The sequence below is a fragment of the Elephas maximus genome, chromosome 1, assembly GCF_024166365.1.
Source record: "Elephas maximus indicus isolate mEleMax1 chromosome 1, mEleMax1 primary haplotype, whole genome shotgun sequence".
NCBI classification, from domain to species: Eukaryota; Metazoa; Chordata; class Mammalia; order Proboscidea; family Elephantidae; genus Elephas; species Elephas maximus.
In genome coordinates, this window is record NC_064819.1 from 114,434,571 (window position 1) to 114,459,334 (window position 24,764).

Genomic DNA, 24,764 nt, shown 5'->3' on the forward strand with positions numbered 1-24,764 from the left:
ATGCCCCGCCTCCGGCCACAAGCGTTTCCGCGTTTTCCCCGTTCACTTCCGGGTCTACTCGGCTGTTGATTGTTTGGGCGGGAATTGAGCTGAGCGCGGCTACCTGAGGATTGCAGCGGAGTCAGTGGTGAGTAGTGAAAGCTCTTAACCCGCTGGGTTCACGTTGGGGTATGGGTTATGTGGCCACCGATTTTGAGTCAAACTCCGTGGTGTGTATTTGAAGTGTGTGAGGTGATTTTCCAAAGGAAAGGAAATCCGACCAGATGTGCTCTCCGGGCCGCGGATTGAGGTATTTGGTTCATGAGAACAGTGAAGTCACGCGCGTTTTTTTCCCCTCTTTCCCCCCAGTCATCCTCCTTCTCCCTTAATCTCTTCTGCAGCCAGTAGTGGGGCGAAGTGCTGTGTTAGAGTTGTGTCTTTGGGCCTTGAGGTTACTGCGGCCGGCAGCGTTGCTATTGAGAGGTGTCACTTCTCTAGGGGTAAACATTGTGTATTTGTGTTGTGCTAGACTGTGCTCACCTAGATTGAGATACTTGGTTTCCGCTAGTTTCAGCAAGCTGGTAGGGAAAACACGACAGACTAGGATGCCTGCCTCTTTCCTACAGGATAAAGGATAAATTCTTTATTAAATAAATTCCGTAGTCTTTACTGTAGCATGTAGACTGGCCGCAAACTACTTTTCTCCTCCCATCCGTGTTAGGAGTCTCGCTGAATTTTTCTTGTTCCTGAGTATACTACTTTCTTTCAAGCTGCCCTGCCTTTGGGCTTGCAATGTTTTCTTTGAATACTTCATTCTCTTTACTTCTGATTAAATATAAAAAGGAGCCTTGGTGGCGTAGTTTAAGCTCTAGGCTGCTGTGCCAGCGGTTCCAACCAGCAGCCGCTACAGGGGAGGAAGATTTGGCAGTCTGCTTTCTTAAAGATTTACAGCTTTGGAAACCCTATGGGGCGGTTCTACTCTGTTCTATAGGGTCGCTGTCGTTCGGAATCGACTCCATGGCAATGCGTAAATAGTTCAAAAAGTAATTAAAATATTACTTTTTTTTCTGAAAACTGTAAGCCTTCCCCAACAAACTAATCAGTATAAGATAGTCATTCACTCATCTTTCTCTGCCACTACAACTACCTGTGGATTCCTGTGGGTCTAGGGCCAGGTCAATATTTTAGTCCTTTTTTATACCCCGTGGCTAGCCCAGTAGTAATAGAAATGATGGCTTTTATCTATTAGTTCACCGTTTTTAAACACTTTATATATTTCTGTTTTAAATCATTTTAGCTTCATAGAGTCTTTGATGTTGACACTATTGTTGTTAAGTGCCATCCAGTCAGTTCTGACTCACAGCGACCCTATGTACAACACTATTTTACAGATGAGGAAACTGAGTTAACCTACTTGCACAAGACTGTATAGCTAGTAGGTGGCAGAGCCAGGATTTGAACATGGCATTTGACCTCAGCCCTGGCTCAGTCTTAACCACAATGTAAGTAGTTCTCAACCGGGGTGATTTTGTTCACAGGGGACATTTGACAATGTCAGGAGACCATTTTGGTTGTCACAACTGGAGGTGAAGGAAACTGACATTTAGGGTGTCAAGACGCGGAACGCTGCTAAACATCCTACACAAGAAGGCAGCCCACCATAACAAAGAATTACCCCATCCAAAATGTCGGTAGTGCCGAGGTTGAGGAACCTTGCACCATGTGCCGAGGTTGAGAAACCTTGCACCATGATCTAGCGCCTCCAATAGGTGTCATCAAAATCAGTGTTTCTCAGTCTGTGGTAAGGGACCAATTTTTTTTTCCCTAACCAATGACAACTGATACTTTTGTAAAATACAATAACGTATGAATTACTAGAAGAATGAAACAAAACACAAGGTCAGTTTTTTTTTTTCTGATTATATTCAACATACATAAAAATTTTATACTTAAAAGGACTGGCCACCAACAGTTTGTGAACCAAACTTGGAATAGTACTGAATTAAATGTTATTGAGTAAAGACTCAAGAAAAAAATGATTAACAGAACCAAACTAAATATGTCTCAAATGAAAGTTAGAGACATATGAGTCCACAAACTGTTAGAGAAAAGTGAAATGAAGTGGAGTGGTTAGGAAGGCTTTGGGAAGGAGGCGTGTAGGCAGACCAGAGAAAGCAACTCAGGCAAAGGGTAGAGTATGTACACTGGGGGCAGAATTATTCAGTGTTCAAGAAACCATGAATAATTAAATCTAGCCAGAGAGGAAGGTTTAGTTGAGTAGTGGCATAGACATATGGAAAGGGAGGGTAGGCTAGATTGTGAAAGAGTATAAGTATAAAGTGCCTGGTAGAGTTTGGGTGTTATACAGTAGGTACTGAGGATGAATGGGTTTTTTTAAGTAAAGGAAGTACAAGATACACGTGGCAAGTTGAGAGAATAAGTCATTTCAAGACTAGAAAACAGAATAAAGACTGGGTATAGAGAATAGAGAAAGGTGCTTTAGCGATTTGTAGTTCTTTCCCATTGTTTTTCAGTCTTGGTGAAAAAAAAAGCTTGAAGCATCTCCTTTTAAACTTTGAGTGAATAGATTTATCCAGAGCACCTTCTTTATTGGCCTTCTCTAAATCTGCATATATATTTAAACTATTAACAGAATTTATTCTGACTGTTTAGAAAGTAAATTGTGAATAATTTAGCTATATATATAGCTATTCAAAAAAAAAAACCAAACCCATTGCCTTTGAGTCACATGTCAACCCTATGCCTTTGAGTCGCATGTCAACCCTATAGGACAGAGCAGAACTGCCCCATAGGGTTTCCAAGGAGCGGCTGGTGGATTCGAACTGCCAACCTTTTGATTAGCTCATAACCACTGCACAACCAGGTGTCCATCTCTAGCTATATACCTTGAAATACACACACATATTTATGTATGCATTAGTATTTAAATATTGCCTAGTTACTTTACCAAATTTCCAAGCTGTTTATTATTCATTATGGCCTAACACAAGAATAAGTAGTCTATTCCTCTGTTTCCTTTATCAGAAATGAGTTGGCTGAAAAAGACTATTAAAGGAGGAAAATGAGTTAGTCTAAATATTTTCATTGACATCCCCACCACTACTACCATGCCTGTTTTGTAATTTGTAGAAGAACAGAGTAATCAGTATACTTGCGTGTATTCTTAAAATGGACGTAGCCCAGATAGGGTTACGGATTAAATCGTTATGAGTGGCAGACTATCACATCAGTCTCCACAACATGGATTGATGGTATAATCCTAAAAATTATCTCCTTATACTTTTAGCATAAATTGAAAAATGGTAAATCCATTAGGTTTAAATAAGAAGACCTGAGTATTACTCTCAGTCATGGCATTATCAATAACCATGAGCAAGACAAATCAACACTTTATATTTCCACTTTCTTAGATTTAGATATGGAGATAATGTTATTGTTTGGGAGAGTATTCAGTAAGAGATGCAAATGTATTTTTAAATGATTTTTTAAAGTCATGCAAATGGAATGAAATTGAATTAGATAGTCTTATATGACAGTTATTTGTTTTAAAATATATTTAGATGTTTTATGATAGTTGCACAACATGATTAATGTAATTGATATCACTAAACTGTATACTTGAAAAATGTTGAATTGGCAAATATGTTATATATATTTTTATAGTAAAATATGTATATAAATGTTATAGAAACAATAAAAACCCAGTCTACTGCCACCAAGTCGATTCCAACTCAGAGCAACCCTGTAGGACAGAGTGGAACTGCCCTGATGTATCCTACACTGTAAACCTTTATGGAATCAGACTGCCACATCCTTCTACCAGGGATGACTGGTGGATTCGAACCACTGATCTTTTGATTAGCAGTTGAGCACTTAACCAGCGTGCCACCAGGGCTCCCTTTAAAAACAATATTATGCCAAATTTTTCATTATGATTTTTTTAAGTGAATTTGGAATAAGGTAGTCTTTTTAACAAAATATTATGCAAGGTTTTAAGCATTTTTCTGTGCCTTTTTAATCTCTACAGATTTTCAGGCTACTAATTGTTCCGTTTAGATCAGGATGCCTGGCAAACCAAACGCCTCCAAGAAAAAGCAACAGTTAAAAAGAAACCCAAAAAGAAAAATTGATGATGAGGAAGCAGAGCTGTCAGAGAAAGAGGTAATGAAAATATCCAATTTATCATTCGGAACTCTGATTAGAAATATCATCTGTTCTATGTAAAGAGAAATGTGTGAAGACTAGGGTCAGAAAGGTCAGTTGTTAGAAAACGTGGAAAATAAAATTTTTTACTAGAAATTACAGTAATTCTTATCATTGTGTAAGAGTTTTTTGCAGCATGATTTGAAAAGTTTTCAGGTAATAATTGTTGTTTACTTAAGTTTTTAAAAAATAAGTATTGACCATAGAATTCTTCGGGAAGTAACGGGCTACAGGCATTGCTAAGGTATTAAATGGGAAGACTAGGAATGAAGTAAACAAATTCTTACAGCATTCATATGTTAAAAGACAGAAGAATCTGTCAGTTTGTGGAGGAGATTTTTATTAACATAGAGGAAAAATAGTTTGGGAGGAATTCCTATCATAATTTTGCTCCTCTCTTATATAAATGGATTAATTAAAACTTTTTCTTTGTTTCACCCTGCTCCTTAGGCAATACGTATATATTTTTTGTAGGTAAAGTGTATAATACTACTTCATAGGCAAAGTGAGTAATAATGTATTAAAAGCGTTCTTTGATACTGTATAAACTTCTATTATATGTTATCATCATTGTCCAGGAATTGCTTTAGAAAATCCTCTGCCTGTGATAAACACACACCCTTCTTCTGTAGAAGTAGCAATATACTTTTTTTTTGTATCTAACCAGAAGGTATATGAATATTCTTACATACATGACAAATATATTGGAGAAGCAGTTATTTTATCTGATGTTTAATTCTGTGTATGTACGTGTACATGTTTTTTCTTCTAGGTTAGAAACATAGCGAAAAACAATAAACAACCAAAGCATCTGTCTTCTGAAGGTATTTCGTTTCGGCATCCATTAACCTGCAGTCTTTCTCAACCTGTCTGTAATTGATGAAAAAATTCTTAACATCTTGATTACGGGTTTTGCAAAAGCCAAAGATAGTAATAAACAGCCACATTTACCTTTCTGCAGGAATAGGTAGTACTGGTTATTTAATTTGGTCAACAAATTTTACTTACCGCCTCTAGCAAAATACTGTGGAGGCTTTCATGTTACTCAGTTGATAGGAACTAGAGAAAATGAAAGTGTCGTACAGTCTGGATTATTACTGATTTGTGATACAAAGACATACCTCCTGATTTTTCTTCAAGACAAATATAGTATCTGTTCTGCCACCGCAGCATAATTTAGTTTGGAGACACTATCTAAATTTGTTTGGAGTTCATTAGTTCGAAGTAATGAACTTTGGTTAAGCATTACTTCTCCCTGGAAGGATTCCTTCCCCTTTCTTAACCAAGACCAAGTTAAGTCCTGTGGTTTTATACTTCCATAGCACATAGCACTTTCCTTTTGTAATGCTTTGCATACCTGTAATTATAATTTGTTTAATCTCACTTCTTTCCAAAACTACTTTTGGTGTGAGCTAATAGTCTGTCTTTTCTTTACCTCAGTGTTTCTTTTAAGTAGAAAAGTACCAACAATATAATGGATACTAAAAATCTATTTGGCTTGGTTAATCTGTTTTATTCCAATTGCCATCCAACTTTTTGTAGAGGTAGTTTTCTAATATTTTCAATGAAGATTTTAAAGAATTCAGGTCATTTTTGAGAACCAAACTTTTATGTTGATTCCTGATAATTGTAGGTTTGTTCTTAAAATTATTTGGGATTTCTATATGCAATATCAGTTAAAATAGCGATAGCATATCCATATCCAATACCTAGCGTGTCATAGTTGTGCAGTAAAAGGATATTAGACAAAAAGGATATTATACAGCTTTGTAATATTTTGGTTCTCAAAATTTTATAAGCTTTTTTACATAAAGTTATACTTGAATCACTTTTTAAGTAAAAACATACAAACTTCTACATTGATCATAGTCTCTTCTATCAGCAGTGACAGGAAAAACAGAGCATGCTAATCTAAAACAGATAAAGATAGCATCCAACAAGAGAAAAACCTGGCAACCTCTTTCAAAGAAAAGCAGAGAACATTTGCAAACTATGATGGAATCAGTAATAGTGTGAGTATAAATTGTTTCCTTTGGTTTCTGTTTATATGTTTCTTGTAGACATTATCATTTGAAATGTTATTATCTGTTTTAAGATGATAGAGTATATTTCTCTTTCAGAGGAAGACATGTCTTGTGATGACATGAGCCTTCAGCAAAAAAGCCTTCATTAATTTTAAAAACTTGGGATTCCATCAGTAAAATAAAAATCAAGCCTCTGTGATGTGATTTTCAGGTGTCTGTAAAATTTCAGCTTGCTCTGTCAGTAGGCATGCTTTAGAAAGTTGAGTTCAAACTGACACTTTGTACAGAACTCCCCATGCTAGAAGGAATACAAAGAAAATAAGAGGATTCCACCCTAAAGGAGCTGAAATCCATCAAAAGGCACAGACGCATAAATTAATAACTATAATACAACATGATAAAACTTTTATTGCCCTATTTAAAATTTAATTGAACATAAAGGGAAACATGGCTGATCCTTTCTGGTTATTGAGGAGGGAGCACTTGAGAGGAATCTGAGCAAAAAGTACATATGTTATGATATTTGTGTTTCAAACTAATATTTTTGTCAATCTCTCTTTTCTAGATCAGTTTTGAGTAGCACTGTTAAAGAAAATGAACAAATTCAGTATCACCTTAACTACCTGAAAAAAAGGTAATATAGTATGCAATTGAAATATGAATCAAACATAATTTTTTGAAATCTAATTTCTTAGTTACCAAAACAGACATTTGTGGGATATAAAGTCTTTGTTTTTTTTTTAAGAAAATGAACACTTTGAAAATATGCATTCTACCTTTAACTGCTGCTGCATGTGTTTCTGAAGTAAGTTAATAACATTTGTAAGGAAGAATATGGAGACTCTGGTGGCATAGTGGTTAAGTGCAATGGCTGCTAACCAAAAGGTCGGCAGTTCAAATCCACCAGGTACTCCTTGGAAATTCTATAGGGCAGTTCTACTCTGTCCTGTAGGGTCACTATGGGTCAGAATCAACTTGATGGCAATGGGTTAAGGAAGAATATAAAAATCACAAATGTTTACTTCCACAGTTCACTCTTCAATATCAGGATTTGGAAAATTACTTTGTCAACTTCAGCTTGTCTCTTCAGCTTGGATTTTGAACAGTTTTAAGTTAATAGTTCACCATTATTATCACTGTGATATTGATCCTATTTTTATGTCTTCCCTTGCCTTCATTACAAGCAACTAGTATAATTTTCCAAGATATCACTGCTCTTCATCTTGTGGAAAATCGCAAACAGAAGTTTCTTGTCAAGTGTTCATAGAAGTCATACCACGGCCACTGATTTTCAGCGATGAATTCTCTCAGGCATTTATACAGCTTGTTCTTTTTGTAAAAGAACGTTCTGCATCTCAGTTTCAGATTGCCTCTAACTATGCGTGACCTAGTACTTTATTCTTGGGAAGTCCATTGAGTTTTCACACAAAATTCTGTTTCCTTTTTCCTTTAAGCACAATTCTCAACCCATAATAACAAAACAGAAAGGATGGAGTGGAATGCTGTGTGGATTGGGGGTTGTTGAGAGATTGAAGAAAGACTGCTAAAAGCAGACTTGTAAACTGCTTAAAGAAACGACAACCTAACATTAGAAGGCAGAGAACTAAAAAACTAGTAAATAAGCAAATACAAACCTACAAGTATAGCTGCTTAGGACCCTTTTAGTATAAGATAAATAGCCATGTTTAGTGTATGAATGAGAATATTACATACATAAAAGCTGCTGTCCATAATAATCACTTTGAGTCATCAAGAAAAGATTAAATTACCCTATGGGGCAGTTCTCTTACATAGGGCCTGAATGAGTTGAAATCGACTCAGCAACACCTAACAACAGCAGGAGCCTTGGCCTAGTTTTGTTTGATATGTTTTGAAAAAAAAGCTGAATTACAGAGTATTTAGTAGAGCATGCACCCTCTGATTCAAAAAAGATCCTCCTTGCTATGTTGGCTTATCTCATATCACTTGCATGGGCCCCTGAAAGCCTTTGAGTTTGCAACTCTCCAGTGTGATAAGTACAGCAAAAGATGTATGTATAAAATGAATGAACCTTGAAAACATTATGCTAAGGGAAGTAAGTCAGTCACAAAGGGACAAATATTGTATGGTCCCACGTTTATGAAATACCTAGAATAGCCAAGTGTATGTAAACCAAAGTTTATTAGTGGTTGCCAGTGGTGAGAGGGAGGGGGAAAGAGGGGTCATTGCTTAGGGGACACTGAAAAATTTGAAAATGAATAACGGTGATAGTTGAACAACATGATGAATGTAATATATAAAAAAAAAAAATTAAAAAGAAAGGTTAAATTTTGTAGCAGCTAAAGAGATAAATATTTCAAGGCCTACCTGTTGTATCCTCCTTTTTACTTTCACATGTTGCTTTCTTTAGTTCCCAAAGTAACAATACCTGGGATACTTTCTATGATATAACAGAATACAACATTAGCAAAGTGATGTTAATTCAAACTCTGAATATATTTTTCTATAGCAGCATTTCTCGAAGGACATTTGGAATACTTGTTTTTAGAGATACTCTGTGAATAAAAGAGACCCATGGTAAATTATGTTTGGGCAAATTAGCATATTAAAAGTCTTACAGTAAATAGGTCTATTTCTTTTTTTTTTTTCTTTTTGCCTAGTATCTCCCAAATTGATTTTTACCACAGGAAGTTTTCAAGTATTAATCTCATCTCTGCTTCTCTCTGCATATTGACTTCATTCTTTTAGACTAGTTGTCCTTACTAGATTCGAACTGTAGTCCTAGACAACATTATATATAAATATATATTATCGGCCTTGTGAAGAAAGAGGAAAGAGAAAACTTTCATTGCTTCAGCTTCATTTGGAAAATTCTAGGAGATGGACTCTGATTGTCTCAACTTAGGTGATGTACCAATACTTGGTCTGATTTTGTGGCGAGTGCTACCATGGTAGATATAAACTCTAAACTGTGTGCCTATCCCCCCATCATCAGACAGGATGGTAATAGAGTTGCTAGGCAGACAAAACTACTAGCCACTACAGTTTCTGGAGGGACATACTTTGGGAAAGCCTGCCTCATAGATAACCTCATTCTAAATGCTAATTAGGTGTTGTTAATATAATAGAATGTATTCAGGCTACGTTTTGAGTTTAAAAAGACTCTGTAAGGTTCTTAGAAATCTAACTATGATTCCGACTCAGCGACCCTATAGGACAGAGTAGAACTGCCCCATAGGGTTTCTATGGAGGGCCTGGTTGATTCGAACTGCTGACCTTTTATTAGCAGCCATAGCTCTTAACCACTACACCACCAGGGTTTCCAACCACTGTCAGAACATCTGAAATAGCAAATGTTCAACAGAGCTGACTTACTACACCTTTAGAAGAAACTGTTCATAAATGGAATCTTTTTTAGCTAAAAAACAAAAAGCTTCTCTCTCTTAAGAAGCTTATATGGACAATAGGTTGTTCATGTTCAAATGTGATAGCCTAGCAATTTTCTGGACAATTGAAGTGTATTTTAATAGTTTAATGGGAATTAGGATTTATGGGGTTTATGCTGCCTATTTCCTACTTTGTTATAAAAATTAAGATGTTGAATAGGATCCCAAAAAGATAAGTCTTTGGTTCTATGATTATTCATATTGTCTGCAAATCTTAAGTAGTAGAAATTTTTAGAACCTAAAGATGCTGCTATTAGAAGCAACCAAACTCAGTCTTTCTTCCTCAACTTCTTGCTTACAGAACCTCAAGAATCAAATCTGTGGAAATTATTTTGCTCTCTGCTAAAAGTGAGGATAGAAATAGGTCAGTTTCTACTGGTGATCTAATCAAGTCATTTTTGAAGAAAGATCTTTTCCCTTTTAATAGTCAATACTTTATATAGTACTTTAGAGCAAAGCACTTCAATTTAATTTTAGGGCTTATTTTCTTTAAACTGTATGGGACCCAGTTTTCTTTGAAATGATTAAGTTACAGTAACCGATGCAGAAGTACCCTTTTACTGGTTGCACTCTCTAAAATAACTGAGATTTAAAGTCCGGGATCAGAGTTAAATATCAAACTTGAGACTTCTAGACTAGTTCTCTATCTCATACCCAGTAATTCACAATAAATGATAGATTTAAGTGCTGTGATATCCTATGAAACATATTTAGAAGACACAAGGAAATTTTCAACTTAAGAATGTGTGTGTTTAAAATAGAAATTTTTCTTGTACTATAACAGTCTAAGTGCCCCATTAAAAAAAAAAAAGTGCCCCATTAGTTGAGATAAATTTTAATGAATTAAAAGATTACATGGTGATTTATTTGTCAGGGTTTTTTTTTTTTTTTTTTTTGGAGACTTGCTGCTATAGTTAACCACTGTTAAGAGAAGAATGCTATAGCCCAAAGGTTTATGAAAGCAGAAAAAAAAAAAAAAAAATGAGAGCATTGTTACAAAACAAAAACACAAAAATATTGCTACTAATGGTACTCAAAAGCAAACAAATAATCATGTTTTTACTCTATCCTTAAGATTGCTACAATTGTGTGAAACCCTGAAAGTCCCTCCCAAAGAGCTGAGACATTTATCTAATGTGTCAAATGCACTGAAAATGGAAAAGGCACAGCACAAAGCTAATGAAGAAGGTCTGGCATTATTGCAGGTATGAAATTTGGGCAGAGTCCATAATTAAGAGTGTTAGGCGGGAGAAGAAGAGACCAAAATGTTTTTTAAAATTATTTCTGATATTCTTCTAGAAATAAATACTAGATCTTAGACCAGATTTTTTTTTTTTTTTTTTTTTAATCAAAGCAAAAAATTTGTTGAACTTTGGCCCTCTAAAGTTGAGGGTATTACTTATGCTGTATTATTAAATAGCAGTCTTTTTTTTTTTTCCGTTAGTCTTCAACTACTTTAACTGAACTACTTTAGTATTTTTGATTATCAAATTATGCGAACTCATTGTTAAATACTATAGAATTTCAAAACATAAAAAGTTTTTCTGCCCTTATGTGATATTGTATTGGCTAGAAGAACACAATCATCACTGTAATTGTTGGTATTATAGCTAATATATCAAGAGCATTCTATGTTCCAGGCACTGCTCTAAGCACTTTACAGTTATATCCCTTAATCTTCATAACAACTTAGAAGTCTGTACTATATTTTTCTCACTTTACAGATGTGAAAGAAACATTGATATTTCTAGCAACTGTGTAGCCTTAGGCAAACTGCTTAAAGTCGTGATGCAGACCTAGCCTGACTTCACAGGATGATTCTTAGTCATTGTGATATATTTACATCCTGTAGAAGATAATGAGAAATAATACTAGCTATCACAACTAACTTCAAGCTTTTATTTAATATACACGTAAACAACTGAGACAAGCAACCTATGGAGTAAAAAATTACTTTTAACTCAAGTAATTTGGCCTTTGTGCTTGGTTCCTGAGAGATAACTAAGCCCCTGGAATTTTCTGAGTGAGTAAAGTGCCTTTGTTATTTAGACTTCTAGACTGCACCTAAAGGTTTGTGCTAATGGGTAAGGGCTAGACTGACCAGAAAGACTACCACATACCTAATAATCAGCTGACCTTGGGATGGAGGAGACTTATCTAATTAATTATGACTATGTAATGAAGCCAATAAAGGATCTGGACATGGAAGCCCCATGGGCTTCCTGGATGGTGAAAGGTATTAATGCACATGGGAGGGTAGTACGTCCTTTGGGACATGGTAGCTCGCTCAGGACACCTTTCCAGACTTTGCCCTGCGTGTGTCTTTGTTTGTATTCTTTTTGCTATAATAAAGCTGTAATTGTAAGTATGGGACTTTCTGTAAGTTCCTTAAGTCGTTCCAGGAAATTATCAAACCCAAAGGAGTAGTGGGTAGAAAGTAAGAGAGCCCAAGGGAGACTACTGACCTTGCGGCTGACATCTTGAAGGGGTAGAAGGAAGCCCCAAATTTGTACCCAGCATGTCAGAAGTACGGGTGTCATGTGGACTCCCAAATTTGAGGCTGGTGTCTGCCTGCTTGTCCGTCTGAAGGACAGTGTTGTTTTAACTTGTGAGATCTGACCTAGCTTCAGGTTGCTGGGGTCAGTGGAAGAAGTGCCACATGGGCAGCGAGTGTCAAAACTGAACAGAAAAGTAAAGTGGGGATTTGTTATACTCTCATAGTTGAGGACAGAATAGTGGGATTCTGAAGTTTCTACACAGCACAGAACCTTGTTGTTTTTGTTGTTACATGCCACCGAGTCAGTTCTAACTCATAGCGACCCCATGTACAACAGAACAAAATACTGCCTAGTCCTGCTCCATCCTCACAATTGTTGTTATGCCTGAGCCGATTGTTGCAGCCACTGTGTCAATCCGTCTCACTGAGGGTCTTTCTCTTTTTCCCTGACGCTCTGTTTTGCCAAGCATGATGTCCTTCTCCAGGTACTAATCCCTCCTGATAACATGTCCAAAGTATGTGAAATGTAGTCTTGCCATCCTTGCTTCTAAGGAACATCCTGGTTGTACTTCTTCCAAGACAGATTTGTTCATCCTTTTGGCAGTCCATGATATATTCAGTATTCTTCACCAACACCACAATTCAAAGGTACCAGTTCTTCTTTGGTTTTCCTTATTCATTGTCCAGCTTTTGCATGCATATGAGGTGATTGAAAATACTACGGCTTGGGTCAGGTGCACTTTAGTCTTCAAGATGACATCTTTTCTTTTCAACACTTGGAAGAGGTCTTTTGCAGCACAGTTGCCCAATGCATCTTTTGATTTCTTGACTGCTGCTTCCATGGGTGCTGATTGTGGATCCAAGTCAAATGAAATCCTTGACAACTTCAATCTTTTCTCCATTTATCATGATGTTGCTTATTGGTCCAGTTGTGAGGATTTTTGTTTTCTTTATGTTGAGGTGTAACCCATGCTGAAGGCTGTGGTCTTTGTTCTTCATCAGTAAGTGCTTCAAGTCCTCTTCGCTTTCAGCAAGCAAGGTTGTGCCATCTGCATATTGCAGGTCGTAATGAGTCTTCCTCCAATCCTGGTGCCCCGTTCTTTTTCATATAGTCCAGCCTCTTGGATTATTTGCTTAGCATACAGATTGACTGGGTTTGGTGAAGGGATACGACCCTGACACACACCTTTGCTGACTTTAAACCACACAGTATCCCCTTATTCTGTTTGAATGACTGCTGCTTGATCTCTATACAGATTCATCCTGAGCACATTTAAGCGTTATAGAATTCACATTCTTCACAATGTTATCTATAATTTATTATAATCCACACAGTGGAATACCTTAGCATAGTCAATAAAACACAGGTAAACATCTATCTGGTATTCTCTGCTTTCAGCCAGGACCCATCTGACATCAGCAATGATATCCTGCTTCCATGTCCTCTTCTAAATCCAGCTTGAATTTCCAGCAGTTCCTTGTCAATATACTGCTGCAGCCGCTTTTGAATGATCTTCAGCAAAATTTTACTTGTGTGTAATATTAATGATACTGTTCAATAATTTCCGCATTCAGTCGGATCACCTTTCTTGGGAATATGGATCTCTTCCACTTGATTGGCCAGGCAGCTGTCTTTCAAATTTCTTAGCATAGACAAGTGAGCACTTCAGTGCTGCATCCATCTGTTGAAACATCTCAATTGATAGTCTGTTAATCCCTGGAGTCTTGATTTTGCCAGTGCCTTCAATGCAACTTGGACCTCTTCCTTCAGCACCATCGGTTCCTGATCATATGCTGCCTCCTGAAATTATTGAACGTCTACCAATTCTTTTTGTTATAGTAACTGTGTATTCCTTCCATCTTCCTTTGATGCTTCCTGTGTCGTTTAATATTTTCCCTGTATAATCCTTCAGTATTGTAACTCAAGGCTTGAAGTTTTTCTTCAGTTCTCTCAGCTTGAGAAATGCTGAACATGTCCTTCCTTTTTAGTTTTCTACCTCCAGGTCTTTGAACATGTCATTATAATGCTTTCCTTTGTCGTTAGTTGCCTTTTGAGATCTTATGTTCAGCTCTTTTACTTCATCGTTTCTTCTTTTCACTTCAGCTACTCAACGTTCAAGAGCAAGTTTCAGAGTCCCTTCTAACAACCATTTTGGTCTTTTCTTTCTTTCCTGTCTTTTTAATGATGTCTTGCTTTTTCATGCATGATGTCCTTGATGTCATTCCACAACTTCTCTGGTCTTCGGTCGTTAGTGCTCAGTGTGTCAAATTTGTTCTTGTGATGGTCTCTAAATTCAGGTGTGATATGCTTAAGTTCATACTTTGGCTCTCATGGACCTTTTCTAATTTTCTTCAATTTCAACTTGAACCTGCATATGAGCAGTTGATGGTCTGTTCCACAATAGGTCCCTGGCCTTGTCCTGACTGATGATACTGAGCTTTTCCATTGTCTCTTTCCACAGATGTAGTCTGCGTATTCGATCTGGCAAGGTCCACATGTATAGTCGCCATTTAAGTTGGTGAGAAAAGGCACTTGCAATGAAGAAGTCATTGGTATTGCAAAATTCTGTTATGCGATCCCCGGCATCGTTTCTACCACCATGGCCGTATTTTCCAACCACCAGTCCTTCTTCTTTGTGTCCAGCTTTCGCATTCCATTCAGCAGTAATTATCAGTGCATCCTGATTACATGTTTAATCAATTTCAGACTGCAGAAGTTGGTAAAAATCTTCAATTTCTTCATCTTTGGCCTCAGTGGTTGGTGAGTAAATTTGAATAATAGTCGTATTAACTGGTCTTCTTGTAGACGTATGAATATTATCCTGTCACTGATAGCGTTGTTTTTCAGTTTAGGTCTTGAAATGTTCTTTTTGACGATGAATGCAACGCCATTCCTCTTCAAGTTGTCATTCCTGGCATAGTAGGCCATACAATCACCCTATTCTGAATGGCCAATACCAGTCCATTTCAGCTCAGTAATGCCTACGATATCGATGTTCATGTGTTCCATTTCATTTCTGATGATTTCCAATTTTCCTAGATTCATACTTTGTGCATTCCAGGCTCTGATTATCAATGGATGTTTGCAGCTGTTTCTTCTCATTTTGAGTTGTGCCACATCAGCAAATGTAGGTACCAAACACTTGACTCCATCCACATCATTAAGGTCGACTTGACTTTGAGGAGACAGCTCTTCCTAGGCATCTTTTGAGTGCCCTCCAACCTGAGGGGCTTATCTTCCGGCACTATATTGGACAATGTTCCGCAGCTATTCATAAGGTTTTCACTGGCTAATTCTTTTCAAAAGTAGACCACTAGGGCCTTCCTAATCTGACTCTACTCTGGGAGCTCAGCTGAAATCTGTCCACCATGGGTGACCCTGCTAGTATATGAATATCAGTGGCAGAGCTTCCAGCATCACAACAACATGCAAGCCCCCACGGTAAGACAAACTGACAGATGGGCACACAGCCTTAAGGGGCATATTAAATAATTTTAAAAAATTAAAATCAATTGGACTGTATATCCCTTAGACATTTTAAAGTAGTTTGTAGTATGGTGCTTAGGTCTTTGTTAATAATTCAGTGTTAGGTGGTAGTGTTTTATGCAAGGAATGTATCCCCAAGGATTTCTAATAATTCAGAAATCACAAATAATTCATTCCTCTTGTTCCATAGGATTTAGAATAAAGTTAGATAGGTTTTCTGAGCAAGAAATATACATATATTGTAAATTAAGTAGAATGTTATTTTTTTATGTTTGCCTTACTTTTCATAGCATAATATTTAATCTCTTCCTCAATGTTACTACTTTTCAAGGGCATATTTTCAGTAGTGGCACTAGTTTCACCATTTAATGAACACTTGAATGATGTAGATACAGGTTATTAAAAAAGGTTTTAAAGTATAATGGTGACTGTCATAGCATTTAATATTTTCATAAATCACTTGAACAATTCAGACAATAATATGAAATTTGTCATTCTGGGAAGCATTTCTGTTTTACACCTAAAATTGAACCTCCATGTGACAGAAGCATAAATACATTCTATGGTTTGCTTGGCAGTTGCTCAATGGAAGCACTGTTTGCATTTTTTAGCAGGACAGTTCTTCATTGGCATATGAGTATCTTTGAACTAGCTGCTTGTAGACTATATTCATTATTTTTCTTCTATACACCTTACCCAGAGCCATTACTTTTTTCCATTGCAACCTGGAGTCATTGCTGTCACTGTATTTCCAAAACCTGTAACAGCTATCACAAACAAAAGTTTTTTTGACAAGTTCATTGAACTTCCATTCAGTGGCAGTGCTAGGGAAGGGGCAATGAGTGAACAAAAGCTCTGAGAGATTTTGGGAGGATGACGTTGGTCTGTTGAGGCAAAGCTTTTTAAGCTCCCCCCTTCTCATCATAAAGACAAGCTATAGGATTTCCAGATCAGTGTTAAAAAGAAAAAGAGAATAACTTCAAAATAACATTCCTCTGAGTGGCAAAAGCATACCAAAGACATGCTCACAAACCAGATGAGCATGAACTCAATTGATCAAGTGAGCAAAAGGAAATTCAGAAAAATGATAAAAGATAGTTTTTTAAAAAATCAGTATTAGAAATACTCAAAAATGAAGTTGCAGAATTCAGGAGAGAACTAGTAATAAGAAATTATTTCAGATATGCAGACTAAATTAGGAGGAGTATTAGAACCAATAAACAGATAATGCCTGACAAGTTGAAGGTAAGATGAGAAAAAAAATTAACTATCAAAAATGCATAAAATTTTAAAAGGAATTGGGAAAAATGACAGATACAAAATTCAGGTAAGGAAGATACAACATGAGTATGTTAGGAATACTCAGAGAAGATAACCAAAGCAATGGAACAAAATGAAGTTTAAAAATTACAATAAAAAAATTTAGCCCTTATTTTGTTTAATTTTTTTTTCATTCAGTGGTATTGTTCATTCCATTCAATAGAGGCTTTGAATGACGATCCCTCAAAAAATATTTCCAAGTCCTAACCCGTGGAACCAATGAATGTGACCTTATTTATTTGTTTTTTTTTTTTTTTAATAATTTTTATTGTGCTGTAAGTGAAAGTTTACAAATCAAGTCAGTCTCTCACACAAAAACCCATATACACCTTGCTACACACTCCCAATTACTCTCCCCCTTATGAGACAGCCCACTCCCTCCCTCCACTCTCTCTTTTCGTGTCCATTTCGCCAGCTTCTAACCCCCTCCACCCTCATCTCCCCTCCAGGCAGGAGATGCCAACATAGTCTCAAGTGTCTGCCCGATCCAAGAAGCTCACTCCTCACCAACATCCCTCTCCAACACATTATTCAGTCTAATCCATGTCTGAAGAGTTGGCTCCGGGAATGGTTCCTGTCCTGGGCCAACATAAGGTCTGGGGGCCATGACCACCGGAGTCCTTCTAGTCTCAGTCAGACCATTAAGTCTGGTCTTATGAGAATTTGGGGTCTGCATCCCACTGCTCTTCTGCTCCCTCAGGGGTTCTCTGTCGTGTTCCCTGTCAGGGCAGTCGTCGGTTGTAGCCAGGCAGCATCTCGTTCCTCTGGTCTCAGGATGATGTAGTCTCTGGTTCATGTCACCCTTTCTGTCTCTTGGGCTCATAATTCCCTTGTGTCCTTGATATTCTTCATTCTCCTTTGATCCAGGTGGGTTGAGACCAATTGATGTATCTTAGATGGCTGCTTGCTAGCGTTTAAGACCCCAGGCTTATTTGGTTTTTTAACAATCATTTAAAAATGAAAAATCATTTGTAGTTCTTCTATTCATAGCTCTTAGACCCTATAAAACCAGCCCACAGGCAGTTTGCTAATATCTGCGGGTACTTTTTTTTTTTTAATTGACATTAGAACCGTAGTATATTTCTTAAGGAAGATTACTATAGTGCCAGTAAGAATTCTGCATTCAGTATTTGGAGGATGACATAGCATCAACAGTATTGCTGAGAGAATTTAAGAGCTGATCCTTTTGTATGGCTTATAAACTTGTTCCCTGAGCCTCAGAACAATGCTGTCATTGGCTGTTGCTAGGACTAGATTTGAAAGCAGTGCTGTTCTTTTTTTTTTTTTTTAAGTATTTTTGTTGTTGAGAATATACACAGCAGTGCATACACAAGTGCAACAATTTCTACATGTACAGTTCAGGGATTACATTTTTCAAGCTGTGCAAGCATTCTCACCCTCCTTATCCAAGTTGTTCCTCCCCCATTAACATAAACTCACTGCCCCCAAAGTTTCCTATCTAATCTTTTGAGTTGCTGTTGTCAATTTTATCTCATGTAAATAGACCTTAAAAGAGCACACTGCTCACGGCAGACATTCTTTCCTGGTTAAGCTAAAGAAGACCTCAAGGGATATTTTTGGTTTAAGGTTTAAAGATTATCTCAGGGCAGTAGTTTAAGGGGTTCACCTAGCCTCCATAAAAAAAATAGATCCAGAAATTCTGGATTTTGTGAGAACTTAAAATTCTTTTCTGTATTTACCCCTTTTTGATCAGGATTCTTTCACAGAATCCTTGATCAAAATATTCCGTAACGGTAGCTAGGTACTATCCAGTTTTTCTGGCAAAGAAGGCAGTTGTTCATGGAGGCCATTAGCCATACATGCTATTTCCACCTCCTATTCCAGACTCTACCTCTGTTGCTCCAGGCAAATAGAGACCAGTTGTTATACCTTGAATGGCCACTTAGCAGTACAGTTCTTTTAAAAGGCTGAATTCTCTCATCTTATTATATTCAGGAAACCCTGGTGGTGTAGTGGTTAAGAGCTATGGCTGCTAACCAAAAGGTTGGCAGTTGAATCCGCCGGGCACTCCTTGGAAACTCTATGGGGCAGTTCTACTCTGTCCTATAAGGTCACTATGAATCGGAATTGACTTGACAGCAATGGGTTTGTTTTTTTTTTTGGTTTATTATATTCAAGAATTGACTTGGTAGAATTTGAGCATTCAAAGTTATTTTCAGATACTGGCAATACAGTTTTTAACAATCACCTGTTTATCTTCTCCTCTTCTTCCATCTCAGTTGTCAGAATTTGAATTTTGTTCTTTAGATTGTGAATATTCTCATCATTGACTCTGTGGTCTCTACTATTTTATCTACTTCTTCCTGAGTCAGAAAAAGAAACCTGAAGGCTGGTAATTAATTCTGTATTTGGCCTACAATCAACACATCTCTGATTGCCCATATTCATTTCTTATTTTGTCTTTGTCTTCCCCTAGAAATTATATATTTCTTCAGTAGGGAAACTGTCATTTTATTACTACTCCCTGCCGTAGTGCCCACCATTGCTTTTAGTAAATAAAAATAGCAGACCCTCATATGTTCCTAAATAAATGAAAAAAATTTAAAATTGAAGTTTCTCTGCTGGTTGTTAGATGCCATCCAGTCGGTTCCGACTCATAGCAACCCTTTGTACGACAGAACGTAACACTGCCTGGTCCCATGCCATCCTCACAGTCATGTTATACTTGAGCCCATTGTTGCAGCCACTGTGTCAGTCCATCTCACCGAGGGTCTTCTTCGCCTGTTATATATTGCTTAAGGAAGGCTGCTTGTTGTATTTGCTGTAATCAGTCCTTGGGCACCAGTAGATTTCACACCTGAGGCTTTCAGGATCACTGATACTGATACTCCAGTTTTGGTAAGTTTTTGAGGGAATGTCCACATATGTTGGGTATATCATCTTGTTCTAGGGAAATTAAGTTTCATTACAATGCATCGTTAACATTGGCACATTGACATTCTAGGAAGTCTGTTTTTTGAAAGGAGGAAAAACAAATTAATTGGTTTCTTCTAGAAGTGCTTTAATATATGATATATGATGTGTTTTAAAATATGTACATATTTTAATAGTTATCTTAGAGGTAGAATTCTTTAAAGCATCAATTTTTCTTTTTTTGACTCAGGAAGAAGTAGATAAAATGGTAGAGACCACAGAGTCAATGACCGAGAATATTCAGAGCCTAAAGAACAAAATTCAGATTCTCACAACTGAGGTGGAAGAAGAAGAGGAGAAAGTAAAACAGGTGATTGTTAAAAACTATATTGCTAGTATTTAGCTATAGCTTTTAATGCTCAAATTCTACCAAGACAACTTTTCAATAAAAGATAAGAGAACTCAGCCTTTTAAAATAATCTGAAGCGTCCCTTTTCTACTTTAGATGCTTCAAATGGATCATAGTGGAGTACTCTGTCTTCCAGAACTTTCACAGAACAGTCTCAAAGCACCCATACTTCAGGTAAGTACCCATTGACTTTATTGGCTATATCACCAGTTATAGTTTACACATATATAAAAACATGTACTTACTCATTTCTTTAAACAAATGGAATCTATGAAATAAACTTTGGGAAATTTTCTCATTTAACAGTATAGTTTGAACATTTTTCCTTGTCAGTTCATGTAGATCTGTCTCATTCTTGTTAATAGCTATATAATATTCCATTATATGGGTATACCATAATATAACTTGTGAATTAGTGATATAAGTAATTTTGCTATTATAGATAATACTGCGAGGTACATCCTTATACATACTTCTTTACACAATTGTGTAGTCATAACTGTAGGATGTATTACTGGAAGTAAACTTTGTTTATGCTTCTACTAATGGCATGTAGCTATAATTTTATAAAATGGCACTTTGTCTTATAATAGACTCTGTACTGGTAATGTATCTTCTTTCATAAGATCCCAATAGATCTTATAGTGTAAATGTTTATAGTGATAGAAAGTCTTCCTGTTTTTCTTGAAAAGTAATTTAAAATTTTCCTATCTGTAGTCCACCAGGGGTGAGAGGAGTGGAAATGAGAACAGGGAAAATTAAGTAAGATAGATTTGAAAGAAGATTGGCCATGAGTTGATGATTATTGAAGTTGGGTGATGAGTACAGGAGGCTTATTATACTATTCTCTTTAAATTACATACATTTGGCATTTCCCATAGTAAAAGGTTAAAAAAGGAATTATACTGTTTTACCCACAGGAAGAAATTTTGACGCTAATTCCTAACCAGAATGCTCTTCTAAAGGATTTGGATACTCTTCACAATTCATCCCAGATGAAGAACATGTTAACGTTCATCCAAGAAGCCTATAACAAACTGGATACCTCTTAAAGTTTTTATATGAGATTGTTTTATATTAATTTAATATTTGTAAATTTGTAAAATTATTAGCCTACAAAGGCTGAGACTTCAGTGGGTATTATTTTAATTACATGCACTTCCAAGTCAGACTATGGAGATCTACCATGAGCATCTAGTGTAGCCCTAGAAACCAGTTTAACAGCTGCCAAGTCTGGGATATCACGTGTTTGTATTGGTGTATCTTCATTTGTTTGCCTGGTACCATAAGAACAACTACAGTCTGATAGATTATAATGGCTGATGGAGTTCATTATTCGTTAGCACAGATAAAAAGTGATGCTGTGAGTTAATATGTGTAAAATGTTTATAGTGCCTGGTCCATAGGAACATAAGTATTTGTTATGATTATTATTTAGCTGATGGCTTGCATTTTATGTTTGGTCACCTGGATCTTATGAAATCCTCAAATGCCTTTATTCTTCTACATAACTCCTTAGTCTTTTTGTGGAGTAATTTAAATTTGCCAGATGTCTTTAACATTTTTCCTTTGTTGGGTTACAGAGTAGATGTTATATATTTATTTTCACTGACATTAGAGCAAGCTTTTATTTTAGAAAATTATTAAAAAGGAACTTAAGCAAATTAACGATTTGTAGTGACTCCTTAAAATAAAGAAATGCTTCTTTCTTTTGATAATAAGTTTATTTATGTGAATAAATTATCACGTAAATATAAAAATAATTTCTAACCAAGTATACTCTTTGAGACAGCCCTGGTGGCCCAGTGGTTAAGAGGTCAGCTGCTAACCAAAAGGTGAGCAGTTAGAGTTCACCAACTACTCCTTAGAAACCCTGTGGGTCAGTTGTACTCTGTCCTATAGGACTCGACAACAACAGGTTTGGTTTGCAGCCCTGGTGGCGTAGTGGCTGAGAACTTGTCTACTAACCAAAAGGTCAGCAGGTCAAATCCACCAGCAGCTCTTTGGAAACCCTATGGCGCAGTTCTACTCTATCCTGTAGGGTCACTATGAGTCAGAACCGACTCGACAGCACTTAACAACAACATCCTGTATTACTTGGGTTGCTTTTATCTACTTGTAAAATAAAATAACTACAATCTATTTTTCTGTCTAACCTAGAATATTTTGTCAGCTAATTTAGAAGATGTTGTAATTCTGTTAATACTCTCCAGGAACATACCTGTAAACAAGTTGGGTTTAATTTGAATTGTACTGAGGAAGGTCACATACCATGGAGAACACTGGTGCTGCTCAGTAAGAGGGTCAAAAGCAATATTCTCTACAAAACATTACCAAAAATGACGAAGAGAAACCAGATAACTGGGAGCTCCTAAAAATCAAACACCTATGCTTATCTAAAGACTTCACCAAAAGAGTAAAAAGACCACCTACAGATTGGGAAAGAATTTTCAGCTATGACGTCTCCAACCAGCACCTGATCTCTAAAATCTGTATGATTCTGTTAAAACTCAACCACAAAAAGACAAACAACCCAATCAAGAAGTGGGCAAAGGATATGAACACGCACTTCACTAAAGAAGATATTCAGGCAGCTAACAGATACATGAGAAAATGCTCTCGATCATTAGCCATTAGAGAAATGCAAATTAAAACTACAATGAGATTCCATCTCACACCAACAAGGCTGGCATGAATCCAAAAAACACAAAATAATAAATGTTGGAGAGGCTGCGGAGAGATTGGAACTCTTATACACTGCTGGTGGGAATGTAAAATGGTACAACCACTTTGGAAATCTATCTGGCGTTTTCCTAAAAAGTTAGAAATAGAACTACCATACAACCCAGAAATCCCACTCCTCGGAATATACCCTAGAGAAGTAAGAGCCTTCACACAAACAGATATATGCACACCTATGTTTATTGCAGCTCTGTTTACAATAGCAAAAAGCTGGAAGCAACCAAGGTGTCCATCAACGGATGAATGGTTAAATAAACTGTGATTTTTTTTATATTCACACAATGGAATACTACACATCAATAAAGAACAGTGACAAATCTGTGAAACATTTCATAACATGGAGGAACCTGGAAGGCATTATGCTGAGTGAAATTAGTCAGAGGCAAAAGGACAAATATTGTATAAGACCACTATTATAAGATCTTGAGAAAGAGTATAAACTGAGAAGAACACATACTTTTGTGGTTACAAGAGGGGGAGGGAGGGAGGGTGGGAGAGGATTGTTTACTGATTAGTTAGTAGATAAGAACTACTTTAGGTGAAGGGAAGGACAAAATACATGGAAGGTCAGCTCAACTGGACTGGACCAAAAGCAAAGAAGTTTCTGGGATAAACTGAATGCTTCAAAGGTCAGTGGAGCAAGGGCGGGGGTTTGGGGACTATGGCTTCAGGGGACTTCTAAGTCAATTGGCAAAATAATTCTATTATGAAAACATTCTGCATCCCACTTTGAAGTGTGGCATCTGGGGTCTTAAATGCTAACAAGCGGCCATCTAAGATGCATCAATTGGTCTCAACCCACCTGGATCAAAGGAGAATGAAGAACAGCAAGGTCACACGATAACTATGAGCCCAAGAGACAGAAAGGGCCACATGAACCAGAGACTTACATCATCCTGAGACCAGAAGAACTCGATGGTGCCCGGCCACAACCAATGACTGCCCTGACAGGGAGCACAACGGAGAACCCCTGAGGGAGCAGGAGATCAGTGGGATGCAGACCCGAAATTCTCATAAAAAGACCATACTTAATGGTCTGACTGAGACTAGAGGAATCCCGGTGGTCATGGTCCCCAAACCTTCTCTTGGCCCAGGACAGGAACCATTCCTGAAGACAACTCATCAGACATGGAAGGGACTGGACAATGGGTAGGAGAGAGATACTGATGAAGAGTGAGCTACTTGTATCAGGTGGACACTTGAGACTGTGTTGGCATCTTCTGTCTGGAGGGGAGATAGGAGGGTAGAGAGGGTTAGAAACTGGCAAAATAGTCACGAAAGGAGAGACTGGAAGGGCTGACTCATTAGGGGGAGAATAGGTGGGAGAATTGAGTAAGGTGTATATAAGCTAATATGTGACAGACTGACTTGATTTGTAAACATTCACTTAAAGCTCAATAAAAAATATTTTAAAAAAAGCAATATTCTCTTAGAAAATAATGGTAAAGAATTTTAGAGGAAGAGAAAGTCTTCAGGAAAGGAAACCTAGAAGATAGCATTTAAAGGAAACGTTGCGTACATGTTAGACTACCTACTACATGCCAGGAAAAGCAATAGACACTGCAAACTGTGTTAAAACTTAAAAACCCTTTATTTAAAAACTTAGTTTCATGTTTTTTAGAGTGACTATAGAGCTCCAAAGCAGCCCTGGTGGCACTGTGGTTAAAGTGCTCGACTGTTAGCCAAAAGGTCCATGGTTCAAACCCACCAGCCGCTCTGTGGAAGAAGGATGTGGCGGTCTGCTTCCGTACAGATGTGCAGCCTTGGAAATCCTGTGGGGCTG

At 37.1% G+C, this 24,764-nt stretch overlaps 1 protein-coding gene across 4 annotated transcripts; it reads left to right on the top strand.

Moving 5' to 3' along the window:
- Positions 1-45: 45 nt before the first annotated feature.
- Positions 46-23,447, top strand: CENPQ (centromere protein Q). Of its 4 annotated transcripts, none has more exons than XM_049893904.1 (11): positions 58-127; positions 1,371-1,481; positions 4,028-4,161; positions 4,976-5,027; positions 6,086-6,215; positions 6,793-6,861; positions 9,954-10,016; positions 10,728-10,857; positions 20,081-20,200; positions 20,336-20,413; positions 21,160-23,447. In XM_049893904.1, the coding sequence occupies exons 3-11, from the start codon at positions 4,063-4,065 to the stop codon at positions 21,289-21,291; spliced, it is 873 nt and encodes a 290-aa protein (XP_049749861.1). In that variant the 5' UTR covers positions 58-127; positions 1,371-1,481; positions 4,028-4,062; the 3' UTR covers positions 21,292-23,447. The 4 variants fall into 4 exon arrangements, with proteins under 4 accessions (XP_049749855.1, XP_049749861.1, XP_049749870.1 ...); XM_049893913.1 differs by having other exon boundaries at positions 6,089-6,215; XM_049893898.1 differs by lacking the exon at positions 1,371-1,481 and having other exon boundaries at positions 46-127.
- Positions 23,448-24,764: the final 1,317 nt, after the last annotated feature.